Raw genomic sequence first — 13,716 nt, forward strand, 5'->3', positions numbered from 1 at the left:
CACTCTCGAAACTCGATGATTGACAGCTTGGAAACCATAGCAACGTTCTGGCACCTCGTGTGTTTGGGGTCCGTTATTGTCACCAAATTAATATTACAGCGACAAAATACTCGTTATTTAAAGCCATTTTAAACAAAGCAGAGTGGACGGATGCGTCGTGTTTTGTTTATGCTTGTAAAGTCTTCTTCACAGAGCACGTTCTCGCGGTATTGCCATGTTCACTAATTTCAAGAGTTTTTGAGCTTGTTTAAGCTCGGCTTATAAAGCGATCGAGTTTATGGAGTTATTAAAGTGAGCAGACGTGGGTCGCAATATTTTGGTCTTATTTTCAGCATAACGCATTTGGATTTATTTCAGATTATCATGGGCTTGTTCTTGTTCGCTGTTTTTTCTAGAAAGTTCTGGCAACACTCAGTGCTCCTGCTGCTTTCCCTGTGATTTCTTCACCGCAAATACAGAAGAGAGAAACATCTCTGATACACGTTAAAAAATGTCATTAACAACAAGTTGTTCAGTTTGGTTTCTGTACACACTGCATAGAATTTCTGTAAATGCGGTTGTCACTACCTGTATTTTTCGGGAGTTAATTCAGTTGTAGAATGCAGTTGTCACTCCCATATTTTACTGAACTGTGTGTGTACAGAACGCGATTAAGCACTATAAGGTGAACTGACAACCAAATTTAGCTGCAGTGTATACGTGGCCAATGAGAACTGATCTGAGCTGGACGATGACATCACTGTTTTCTCCAGAGTTGCTGTATAGATAAATTAACTAAATTAATAACTATTTAATAACTAAACTACGGAAATTAATCAATACTAAACAATGACACTATTTTCTTCTAGAGCTGCCGTACAGCCAAAACAAATGTTGTTGCATTATTTTCCTGTTATAACTGTAAAGCTGCTTTGAAACAATCTGCACTGTAAAAAGTGCTATATAAATAAAGGTGACTTGACTTGACTATAGGTTTTAATTGTTAATATTTTTGCAACAGTATAGAACTGATGACCTTTAAAGAAAAAAAAAAAAAAAACACACACACACTCACACACAATGTAGTCCAAAACACATTTGCCAAAATTAAATTAAATGTAAATTTACGGTGCAACTATCAAGTAAAAAAATAATAAAAACATTCATTTTACAACTTGAATACATGTAAGCATCCACATCATATTAGTCATTAATTTAAAAAAAAGAAATGTATATATTGCATTTTAAGGTCACTTTATATTAGGTGTCTTTAACTATGTACTTGTATCTCAAAAAAAAAATAAAAATAAAAATAAAATTGGTACAATGAACTTATTGTGTTCGTGTTGTATTGCAAAACACTTTTGCTGCTATTGAGATGGGATACGGGTAAGGTTAGGGGCAGGTTGGTGGTATGGGCTGGTTTAAGAGTGGTTTAAGATGTAAGGGAGGGTCAACAGTGTAATTATAAATGTTATTACAGAAATGAATTACAGCTGTAAAAGACAGGTATTTTTAAAATATAAATGCAACGCAAAAACATGTACGTACACAATAAGTGCACTGTATAAAATGATTAATTTAATTGTTATTACATAGTAGTTAAAGGCAATATAAAGTGGGACTCATTTTAATGTATTTTTGGATTTAAAAACAGCACCATGTCACTGACCTAAAGCGTATGTGCGGTCACTCATTATTCTGAACTGTAGGGCTGTCTGTCTCTCGCTGTATCAGAATAACATTAGCGATTATAAGTGTGTGAGCACACGCATTTCAACAGAGACATCTTAAGCTAGAGTTAAAGAAGGCACACCGTGTAGGCCTGAGGCTTTGTGGGAAAGTCGCAGCACATACACACACACACAGACACACACTCTGAGGCACACAGGAGAGCGAGCGACATGGATTTGAAGAGGAACACTTTTAAGTACGCGTTTGTAGCATTTGCTCGTATCAGAGCGAGGTACTCAACCCTTTCATGTGGTTCCTCTCTCTCTCTCTCTCTCTCTCTCTCTCACTTTCCCCTCACTCACTCTCATCTCCTCCGCCAGCCCTTTTATTATTTCTCTCCCCTCTTTCTCCTCCGATCTCTTTTTAATTAATTACAACCTGGTCTAGTGACGGAGAGAGTAAGCTTTATCTTCCTCTGCTCCACTCTCTTACCGTGTCGAGAGAGTGAGACTGAGTTAAAAAGAGAGAGAGAGAGAGAGAGGACATGCCACACGCCAGTGCTTTCCTACTGCTCCACTCTCTTCCTTACCCTCGTTTTTTCCTCTTCACTCTCTTCTCAGGCAACCCTGAGCAAGTGCTAGCAAGGGTCATATCTTTTTAATTATCTTTCTTGCCTTTGATTAATTATTCCGTCTGACAATAGCGTGTTTCTAATGCTTTTCACCTGCCCGTCTTGATTGACAGTGCCTCTGTCTGAGTCAAAGCAAACAGCTGCTGCCATGATTGCCTAGCAACCAGGAGGTGATGGATGAGACCCAGAGATGGATGGCCACAATAAATCATGTCTCCTGCTATAAAACTGGAAAAAAAGAGAGAGAGGGAGAGTGAGGGAGGGAGAGAGGGGTACTAGGAAAGGGAAGAAATAGAGCATACAAAAACAAAACAACCTATTCTCTCTATCCTGTTCTTGCTTTCCCTCACGCCCCTATGTTTTTCGCATGCGCTCTCTCTCTCTGTCTCTCGCTGGAATGGGTTTGAAACTCTCTTAACAGTTTGACCCGAGCTTTCAACCTCCCTAAGAAGGGTGCAGCTCAAAAAAGTGTGGTTTTCAGGGGAAAGATGAAGCCCAAAGGGCTTTATAGAAGCAGACTGCTGAAACCCAAACGCTCGTCATAGGGTGGAGCCTGTCATGAGTTGGGACACGTTCTAGGTGCTGGAAAATTCAAGAACAATGAATCCAAGTACACCCACCACATCCAATGAGACTGCAAAGCAAAATAATTCATCAAACCCATTTCAATGCGTCCAAGAGCATGATGCATCTCACGTCGACAGTCGCAGAGCCCCCCACCGCAACAATGGACAAATATATCAAGCATTGTTGAGCGCTCAACTGCCACTGCCAGAGACGACAGGAATCTGACCAGCCCGTGAACTGCAGGCACACAGCAAGAGTGCACCGTTAACCGAATTATCAGATGCTTATAGATACTGTGAAAATATGATTTGGACAGATCTCATCTTACAGTCACAAAAGGGACGGAGGAAAACATGACAGAAATGTTTTCATTAACGTGGGCCGGGTGCGGAGGATCACGTGCGATTAGAGCGTTCAGATATGTGTTTCTTTTTCTGCTTTCGTTAAAGGTCGGCTTCATTTCCTGCTAATGAAGCCCAGCTGTTCCCGCTCTTTTAGCGTCCATGACGACAATGGTCACCTCGTTCCTGAGGGGCTGTCGACAAAACTTTACGACCTCGATGAAAAACATGTCAGAGCTGGGGGGAGGAAAACAAAAACGGAAAAAAAGTCAGGGTTACCTAGGTTACAGGGCCACAGTGATGACAAACAAAAACACTTTGAGTTTTGTTTTCAAGCGCCCTTTCAGGCGCAAAAAAAAAAACGGGTAGTGAGTGGGTGAATGAGTGAGCAAAGGAGTGCGGCTCCTCTGGTATCTGGTAACGAACAGTGCAAGAGCTCGGCCCATCCATCAGAGGAAGCCCACGTCCTGCTCCGAGCTCTCTCTTGTTCCCTCTCTCTCTCTCTCTCTCTGAGCCCTGCTCAGGTTACAGCTTTACACGGCCAGTCTAAATAATATTCAAAATGATGAATGACATGGCCAGCCTCGTATCCATCATCAATTTCTTTTTTTAAGGAGCATCCATCTTCAGTAATGCTCCTTTGAATCATGGGAAAGCGAAAGAGCTCCGATTCACTCATGCAGGCCCCTGGAGAGGCTGAAGGAGGGACAGGAGGAGGGAAAGAGGGAGGGTAGGAGAAAATGGATTTGGGTTCTGACTGATACCTGACAGCCAGACGTGCGCACGGACACAGCCTTCACGAGTCGGACACATGTAGGCTCACTTATATAACTTAAGACTTCATGTGACCTCAATAAATACAAACTTTTGTAAGTGTGTCGTTAAAAAAAACCTTCAGAAACATAAAAACTGAGGGATTCTGCGGAAAGATTCGAGTGGCATTGTTAGTGGCCGTGTCTCCCCCTCATCCACCATCCCCTCCCCTGGCTGTGCAGACCCCTCGGTGGAGTGGAGGCAGTGGCAATTCTCAGAGGGGGGGACAGCCCCTAACACTGGGCTCCTTGGCAAGGGCCCGTTTGATAAATGACACATGTCATTTTGTCAGGAGAGAAGGGTGGGTCCATGATATATGACCGTGCTGAGGAGCTGGGGAAATCGACTGTTTGGCATGGAGTGCCTCTCTCTCTTGCTCTCTTTCACTCTTTCGGTCCCGCTATCCGGGTTCAGGACGGCATCAAAAAGGTCGAAGTGTTGTATCTGTGTGAGAGCCAGAGAACAGGCCGGCTGTGCTTTTTTTTTTTTTTCTGTCTGTTGCTCCATCTCACTCTCTTTCTCTCATACTGTCCATTATTTTTTTGCAGTAAAAGGAAGAGGAAACAGGCCAACGAAGGAAAGAAAGGGGGGGGAAAAAACTATGTAGGAGAAAGAAACATACAAGTCCTAAAAAAAAAAAAACCTGGCTCGGAGTAGTATGAGAGGGCAAGGGTATCAATCAAAGTCAACTTCGGCAACAACGCGACTACTATTTCAAATAAAAACTACATACGGCAGACAAACGACCTCGGCACAGGACCGAAACCCGAAACGGCTCGCCGACCAACCAACCGAAACTCTCTACTCATCCCTTCTCGTGTCTCCTCAAAGGCAGGCTTCAACTCACCCCTCCTTTACTGTAAAAATCGTCTTCTCTTTTTCCTTCCTCTATCTCATGCTCTTTTCTTTTTTAACACACTGGCAGTGGGGGCCTGACATCTGCAGAGTGCATTTAAAGAAAAAAATGTGTCAAGGAAGCGTGATCCCCCTCCACCCTCTCTCTCTCTCTCTCTCTCTCTCTCTCTTTCATTAGCTCACTGGCAGGGTGGCACTTCTCAAGCTCATTACAGCCAGAGGATTTATGGTGCCGAACCCAATGGCGGAGAAAAGGCATCTGTCAATAATTGCAGGGAGCAGCGCACACACATCTCGAGAAGCTTTGAAATCTCATTAGGTATGCAGTTATCAGGCATAAAGATCAAAAACATTACTCAACTCAGACAGAATCCTACCAAGAAACATTAATTAGCAACAGGCCCGCAGTATAAAATAAAACAGACTTCCTCTCTTGCTCTCTCTCTCTCTCAGCCTCCCTCCCTCGCTCTGCCCCTCACACCTGCCTGCCTCTGCCAAGAACCGGCACGACGAACCCAAGCAGGCGATGCGTACGAACACATTAAATAGCGGCATCACACAGGAAGGAAATGCCAGCATGATAGTACACTCAAGAAAAACGCACATCACCACACATAAACATTCATATACGTGCACCAAGGTTGCGCAGACGCAGACGTGGACAAACACACCCGCACCGGGGACTCCTGCAGAGTTAACAACATCCCCAACCCCTGTGCGCCGCATTCCCCTCTTCTTCCTCTGCCCTCATTAAATAAAACACAACGTGGAGGGAGGAGGGATAATTCCCAGCATCTGAGACTGATCAGGACATGAGAGAGAAGGAGTTTGAGAGCGTTTGAGGGCCTCCCCTCTTTCCTCCAGTCTGGGTAGTGAGGAGAGAAGGAGGAAGAGGCCTGTCAGGCCGGAGAAGGATGTCAGAGCTCAGGCTGGCCCTGATTACTAGGGCCCCTCTCTCGCTCTCATTCTCTGCTGCTCTGCCTTTCATCACCGGCACCGCCATCAAAAAGCAGCCTGCATGTCACACGCACACACCGTGATAAAAAGCCGAGCAAGACTGATGGCTGTCAGTTTTCAGGCTCGGAGAGAAAGAGGAGGAGGGTGCCAAGACAAGCCGAGCGGCGGGACAAGACCCCTGCCATTTCTGTGAAGGAATCGTACACACACACACTCAAGTGACACTCTGAACCAAACCAACAACCAGCCCCCTGCCAAAACCTTTACTGTAGTCCCTGCCCCCAACTAACTCTCTCTCTCTCTCTGTGTCATTTTCTCAGCCTCCCTCAGCACATCCCTATCCCTCTTCGACATGACAGGGATTACTTCCACGCGGCCATATTTCATTGGACTACACTGGGACACTCATAGTTGCGTGTAGCTGCCAGAGTGGACCGGCCTCGCAGATACACACACAAAGAACTACAGTATCACTCAGAGTGAGAGAGAGAGAGTGGGAAGGCGGGACAACTCAAGCATATGGAAAGAGCGCAGGCCGGATGATTCATTAGTACTGTGATACTCAGTGCCACCTCTGTGCAAGGCTAAGCTAATATCCCTCACAGTACTGGGCAGGGTAAAAATAACTGTCTACCACAGCCAGACACGTAGATCCCAGAAACCCTCTTAATTTCCTGTCTCCTCCCAGATTCCGCCCCACCGGAAGAGGTGTGGGCCACGGTAGCAGCAAATCATGCAGCACAGCCGAAAATCTTGACCAATCGCCAGCGTGAAACAAGGAGTAGATTTGGAGGTGTATTCTGGGAATCACAGCATAATCGGCAGGGTTCAGTGTTCATTGTTGATCGATAAAATAAACATGAATCAGGAAGATGAGCATAAGGATCTGATCAACACTTGCTGTGGTCATTCTCTCTGTGGGAACTGCTTTGTAGAACATGCTCAACTTTCACAGCGCATGTAGTTCTCTCAACAACAGAGGAAATCATCAACAAACTACAGCACACAACCAGCTGAACTAAAACTATTTAAACTTTTCATCAAATCAAAACACACAGAAACCTCGATGGGGAACATAAACAATTTAGACATGTTTATTTTTCTTGTACCTTTTGACGTGTAAATGGCAGATAAGCTACTCAAAATGTTTTGTCTAAATGTTACGCTTAATTTATTTTCAATTTGTATTACTTTCTCAGCTGTAGGTAAAACAAAAATCAGACTAGTCAAAACTGGAATGATGCACTTTTTTCCTGTTATTCTTAAAGATAAATAGATTAATTTAAGCAGAATAAAATCAAAGTCAAGATCATAAACCCATAAGACAGCAAGCAAATTTACACAGTGTGTCAAATTTAACAAACACCAAAAGCGTAATAGATGCTATTGCTAATCTATTTTTTTAATGTCCACTGAATTCCACGCAGAAAGATATTTCAAACAACATATTTTAACAGTATTTAAAGCTTCACATTACAATGCGTTGAACCCTTAAACATCATTAAAAAAAAAAAAATTATTAGCACAATTATAATTCATCAAATAAAAGATAATGAAAATAATTGACAACAAATGTAATTATCAGTTAGTTGGGGCTTTGCATTGTGCACAGAGAACTGCCATCAACAACGCCACTTTAAATTAGTGAAACACTTGAAAAAAAAAAAAAAAGACATTACTTATACATTACATTTTATATGATAATATTATAATGCAAAACAATGTGTACTAACAGCAAGCGAGCAACTACTGTCGGTGTAAAAATTTAAACGTGTCTGCATTCAGGTCAATCACACTTGGCGAAAAAGAAAGGGAGGGAAATCATCTGGATTTTAAACAGTATAACTATTGTTTTAACTTTAATGGGATTAAAGTTAAAAATAATTTCCCTTATATTACTTTATTATTTGAAAAACAACATTACTATGTTCAGAATATGTTCAGAATGTTTCGGCAAAAATAATTTTCAAAAATTCATTATATATATATATATATATTATATATATATATATATATAGATAGATAGATAGATAGATAGATATAGCTATCCTGCCACTTTCAAACAGTGTAATCACTTTATATTGTAACCTTTATATTGTAAACAATTTTTGCACGCAATGTGTAGCATAACTACTTTACAAGAGCAGTGTGCAAGATGAATCATAAAAATAATCAACAGATAAATCGATTCCAAAAATAGTTGCTAGCTGGAGTGTGTGTAAAAGCGAGACACAAACAATGGAATCGCCCTGCACTCTCATTAACCCTGCTGCAGTCACCATTCATCGTCATATCTTCACCAAACAATCTCTGGAAAAGAAGGGATGAAAAGAAAGGAAGAGTGAGAGAGAAACAGAGAAGGAGAGAGACAGTAAGGGGGTAGAAAGGGGGAAAAAATGAGGGAAGGATGCAGCCTTGTGAGCCAATTTAAGAAATAAGTGCTGATGCATCAGCTATTGACTGTGTGAACGCTCCTGATAACGCTCAAGGCGAAACTGTGAGGGAAATGACAGCATCAACCGCCTGCAATAAACTGCAGCCCGCGAGACCAAGGGAGCCCTAATTGACAGCTGTCAAGCTAATGGGAGCCATGACGGAAGATTCAGGAAAAAAATTCTGTTTATCAACCATCAACTCTGGTGTGGATCCACAGGGAGGAGAACTTCCCCTCCCTCCCTTCTCTCTCTATCTTTCTCACTCTGTTTGGCTGTTAGGTTATTCAGTTTTTTCCCTTAACCCCCATCCCTCTTTCCTTCGTACTTTCTCTCTCTTTCTCTTCGTTCCTGTGCTTTTTCCCCGCCTCTTCTGCTCTTAACCCTTCTCATTGTTGCTCACTTCTTGCGGTGAAAAAGGCGGAGGACAGCCATAACTAATCATAGTGTCAGTTGGCTGCCTGGGAGCGCAGGGTTTGGGCCAGAGCAATGCAAGGAGGACGAAGACTCAGGCCCCATAATCCACACACACTCACACACACACACACACACACACACACACACACACACACACACACTGTTGAAGGAACACCTTCACAGGGCCAAATGCAGTTCTCTTTCCAGCTACTGTGTAAATAAAAGCAAAGAAATATCTGCAACTACAACAATACGAAATTTCAGTGTAACAATATATCCAACAGGCATTCTGTTCCCTCTCCTGCTAAAATGACCATCAAGCTATAACAAAACGTGTTTCTGTGCTTAATTCATAATGCTGTTAGAAAAGAAAATTTGATACAGAAATACTCAAAAGCTGCAAGTGATGTTTAATTAGATCTCCTGTTAGATGTGAAGATTGTATTCTTACGCTCATTACATGGAAAACATCTAGATTAAAATTCTATCCATCTAGACGTGCATTAGTATGCAAACTTTTGATTAATCATTTTCTGAATTAAATAATTGTATATATTAAACAATAAAAAAAATCCATTCATTTGAGGAGAGGAATGTAATTCCGGACAGTGGTGTACATGACATAATTTTCTTTTTCTTAATAATGCATATGATTATCATGACTAGGTTTTAATAAGGATAATTAACATAATGAAGTCACCATGATGTTTCATTATAATTTAAGTAATTAAATTGCAGCAGGGGAAGAAAAAAAAAAAACTTGAACCAAGTGGACGACTCTTAATTTGCAAAGAAGTCAAAAGACATCACACACACACACACACACACACACACACACACACACACACAGACAGTACAAAACTTCAACACCGCGAACTACTACAATATTCTTTATCTATACTAATCGTAACTAACCCGTTAGTGTCTACGTGTTCCATATAAGCATGTGTTGGTGTTCATTATGTGCACACGACCGTATTTACGAGCCCACCGGTGTTCCCCATATGATCTCACGCATGCAATGCTCCACACCCTTGCCGGAACAGGCATTGAGTTTGATTAATCATTGCTCCCTGTCTGCAATCAATCAAACACACACAAAATCACAGAAATCAGCTCCTTTCCCCAACTGCAATCCATCTCAGCGCAGCCTCCGTTACATTCGTCACAACCCAAATATTTTTATAAATCATATTTAGCCGCTCTAAACACAATGCTGAGAGTTAACATTTATTCTAACACAGATGAGATAAACTAACTTTAAACACGCTATGAACGTTATCATAATGACCAATATCAACACAATCTGTCTTCATACATCAAATCCGCTCGGTTCAAATGCATGTACAGAGATTACATTTCACCAAACTATGAGCCGAGACAGACATGTCAACATGGAGACCGTAGTTTGGACACATCGGTATTGAGGGCACGTGGATGTTTCCAACAATGGTGTGCTTTAGTAGCTAACTTTGATATTAAAAACCGAGACGGACAAAGAGATAGCTGGGGGAAAAAAGTTTGATGTTCTCTTCGACTCCCCAAAACAATTGATATGTTTGGTCTGGCAAAAGCTTTGAAGCCTGTGAACAAAAACATGGTGTGTACGCTGCATTGCCTGCGCCTAAACGGGTGGTTTTTTTTTTTTTTTTTTTTTGGCGGGGGGTGAATCACCCTCACTAGACAGAGAGTGCTGTGTCTGTCTGTTAAAAAAGAAAGATAGATAGAGTAGACTGAACAAATGGAGAGCAGGCAATTTCCCCCACTATAAAAAAGGAAAAAAATTCACGTCAAAGGTGCAGAGCCTGTGACGCACTTCCACCCGGTTACCTTCACAACACGATTTTTTTGCGCCTTTTGATTCTGTTTTGTCACCTCGCCACTATTATTGCTCTTAGTCTCTTGACCATTAAAAGTGCTCTATTTCAGCCAACATGATTACCCAGGTACCCTGGCCCATTTGTCACCTGCAGCAGCAAATTAAGTTAGTGCACCAACTAAAGGCATGGAGGACTGTGTAATATCAACTTGATTACATCAAACTAGCTGCAAACCTAATTGGGCTGGATGACAGTGTGCGGAGCTTGTCATCTCCAATCATTAGGCCTGTCAGGAATCCATCAGCTTTACAGCTAATTAGGTGAACACTAATGAAGCTGGCAAAACAACTTTTCTTTTTCTACGGCTGAGCGGGCCTTCCAGACTTGGTGGGAGGAGGGAGGAAGGGAGAGACAGAACGAGGGAGCAAGAGAAAGAGACAGAAAATGTGAGGGAGGGCGAAATTTTCTCATGCAAAGCTCAAGGTTGCAGGGGACTGGATTTCCCAAAGTTCCTAATCAAGGCCCATCATCTGCCATCTTTCCTTTGCTCTTTCCATCACGACGGCGCAATCAATTTGTCATCACTCTTTGTATGCCACAGTGCAGTCGTCAACCTTATAACTTGCAGCTGTGAGGGCTGCTGGGAGGGAGGGAGGGATGGAGTGAGAAGAAGAGGGAGAGACGGAGGGGAGGGGCATTGGTTTGAAGAAAGGAGAGAGGGAGTTAAAAAAAAAAAAAAAAAAAAAAAAAAAATCACAGGAAGTTGCCTCGTCTAAAGAGAGAAAAAAAGGCTCTCAGTCTGCTTTCGTATTTGTCTTCATCCGCTCATCAAAGGCATAAATGCCTGATTTTTTCTCTCTCTCACTCCTCTGAAATGAGAAGCTTCTCAGTCACCCTTGTTCCCCTCCTCCCTCCTTCCCTCTACCTCTGCGCGTCCATTAGGCAAAAGCATTTTGATAAAGTAAAGCACAAGCCTATCGTATTGGGAGTGGAGAGGAGGGGAGGGGGACAAAATGAGAGCACTCACTCTGCCAACTTCTGATTGACCATTAGAGCTATTGATGAATGTGGCTGTCAAAGGAGAGACAATTAAATCAAATATGAAACAAAGTTGCTTTGACGGGTCAGACTGATGGAGCAAACCATTCTTCCGTCTCCAGATTAGGTTATTAGTTTTGTGTATGTGTGTGTGTTTTTGTAGGACTGTAGGTGTGCCCTCTATTGGACCGTTCATGAGTATTTCATGCTCTGGTGATATTCGTATGCGTGCAAGAGAGTCAGCTTTGATCGTGTCCATCAAATAGTACAGATCTTTGCATGATAACGCATATGCCTTACGCGTACGTACTTATGAACTGCACTCAACTGTTGAATCTGATTGTCAGTAGTCTACTTGTTTTAATTTAGATAAGATCTTCACCTGAAAGTTTCAGCAGTAAATATTTTGCCGTGTATCATACAGTAACAGCGTGTAATTCATTCATGAATAAACAAAGACTTCTTGTGTCTCCCAGTAAAGTTTAGACAAGGATTCAAAAATCACAAGACGTACGTATTTTAGTTTTTAACACGACAAAAATATCAGTCACCGCTTTAAAATGCGGCTACAGTAGGCCTAAAAAGATATTAGCAACAGTTAAGCTGACAGATTTCTATTTTTTGTTTCTTTGACTACATCATTTTTCCTTGTTGAAAATTTGTCAACTAACAATCAAAATATCACGAGGTATCCGTTGACGTGTTATTTTTAGACAGTTCATTAAAAATAAAGCAAAACAGATTTAGATGTCGCCTATCATTTAAACGCTCTGTTTTCTTTTCGTGTTCCTCATATTAGAGGTCTTTGAGCAGTGGAAGTAAATGTGGCCTTGTGCCCTGGCCTATGTGAAAAAAAAGTAGAAAAGCAGCAATTAAAGATGTTTTAATGGGCGGTTGTCAGAGCAGACATGACGTCACGGGGTTGTGGCGTTGCCATGGCGAGTGATTTATTGATGTTTATCAGGAAAGAATAGATCAAAGAGCAGCCGAATGACAGGCAATCAATCAGCCGTCAAATCAAAGATGGCAATTGTCCATTAAAGGCTCTTCTTAGACCCCTCGTGCGTCGGCTACAAAATAATCTTTTGAGTCTTTCCCAGAAACGGAGAGGAGTGATTAAAAAAATGATAATAATAACATTAAAGTTGGCTTTTTGTGATCAAATGTTTTCACACAAAAACCCCCAAAACAACGAAGGCGAGCATCAAAGAGAGTCATGACAGTCAGCTGACACCTAAGCCCTTTTTTCCTGCGCTTCTTTATAGATCTCTAATTCATGGAGTCAATATCTACGCCCTACGAGGAAAGAGAGTGTAAAACAGAGAACAATCAAAAGACTTAGAGTCGGCTCAGCTTCAGCTGCACGGGGCTAGGCAAGTAAAATAGTCAGGATTCACGGGAATAAAGTTAAACATTGTTATTGTGCAGTCAGTTGACTACTCTGATTAGAGGAAATGTCACTATGTGGCCTCAAATAATCTGCTAGACTGACATGATAAACTTAATAAAAACGACAGACTTTCAAAAAAAAAAAAAAGAAAAAAAAAAAGGAAAGACAGAAAAAACTTTTTTCGAATACACAAAATCCCGCTATAAGTAAAGGACCAGTGGATAATTCCAGATCATTCACACACACGCGCACACACACATATTCAGCGTTACTATGAAAATAGCACAAAAAGAGAAAGAAAAAAAAAAAAAACAGAGAGGTGAAGAGGAGCAAATGAAGAAGAAGAAGAACCATACCTGCCGAGCGCCGGGGCGCTTGCTGTTTCCTCCGCGGCATGTTTCTCTTTCAGGGTTTTTTTCAGGAGCCCCTGAGATCCCGAGAGCTGCTCCGCTTCTGCTCTGATACACGGCACCTGGGGCGCTTTCACACGCCTGACATGTATCGGCAGTTTTCAAACCAAAAAAATCAGACGGTAAGATCTGAAGAGGATGAAGACGAAGCGGGATTTTCCCCCTCTTTCCTCTCTCTCTTTCCCCCCGCGCGTCTTTTGGATATGACGGAGAGTCGAGCCGTTACAGTGGGGAGAAAAACCGCTCGTGCCTCAGTGCGATTCTCACTCACTCCGCGCTGGAAGCTGCAACAGGCAAGCTTAAAGGAAAACGAAATGATCGCGTCACTCAAAGTCTGCAAACAGAGGCAAACATCAAGCACTGTCATATTAACTCCTTCCATCTCGAATGGG

General features: G+C 42.0%; 1 protein-coding gene across 1 annotated transcript in view; it reads right to left on the bottom strand.

The window, feature by feature from the left end:
* tshz3b (teashirt zinc finger homeobox 3b) overlaps nt 1-13,716 on the bottom strand; it is a 39,714-nt gene that overhangs the window by 23,682 nt on the left and 2,316 nt on the right. Inside the window, exon 2 of the mRNA XM_051900358.1 lies at nt 13,271-13,622. Coding sequence (XP_051756318.1) covers nt 13,271-13,310 — 40 coding nt within the window. The 5' untranslated portion in view covers nt 13,311-13,622. The remainder of the gene's footprint in view (nt 1-13,270; nt 13,623-13,716) is intronic.

The sequence above is a fragment of the Ctenopharyngodon idella genome, chromosome 7 (genome assembly GCF_019924925.1).
Source record: "Ctenopharyngodon idella isolate HZGC_01 chromosome 7, HZGC01, whole genome shotgun sequence".
In the NCBI taxonomy this organism is placed as follows: domain Eukaryota; kingdom Metazoa; phylum Chordata; class Actinopteri; order Cypriniformes; family Xenocyprididae; genus Ctenopharyngodon; species Ctenopharyngodon idella.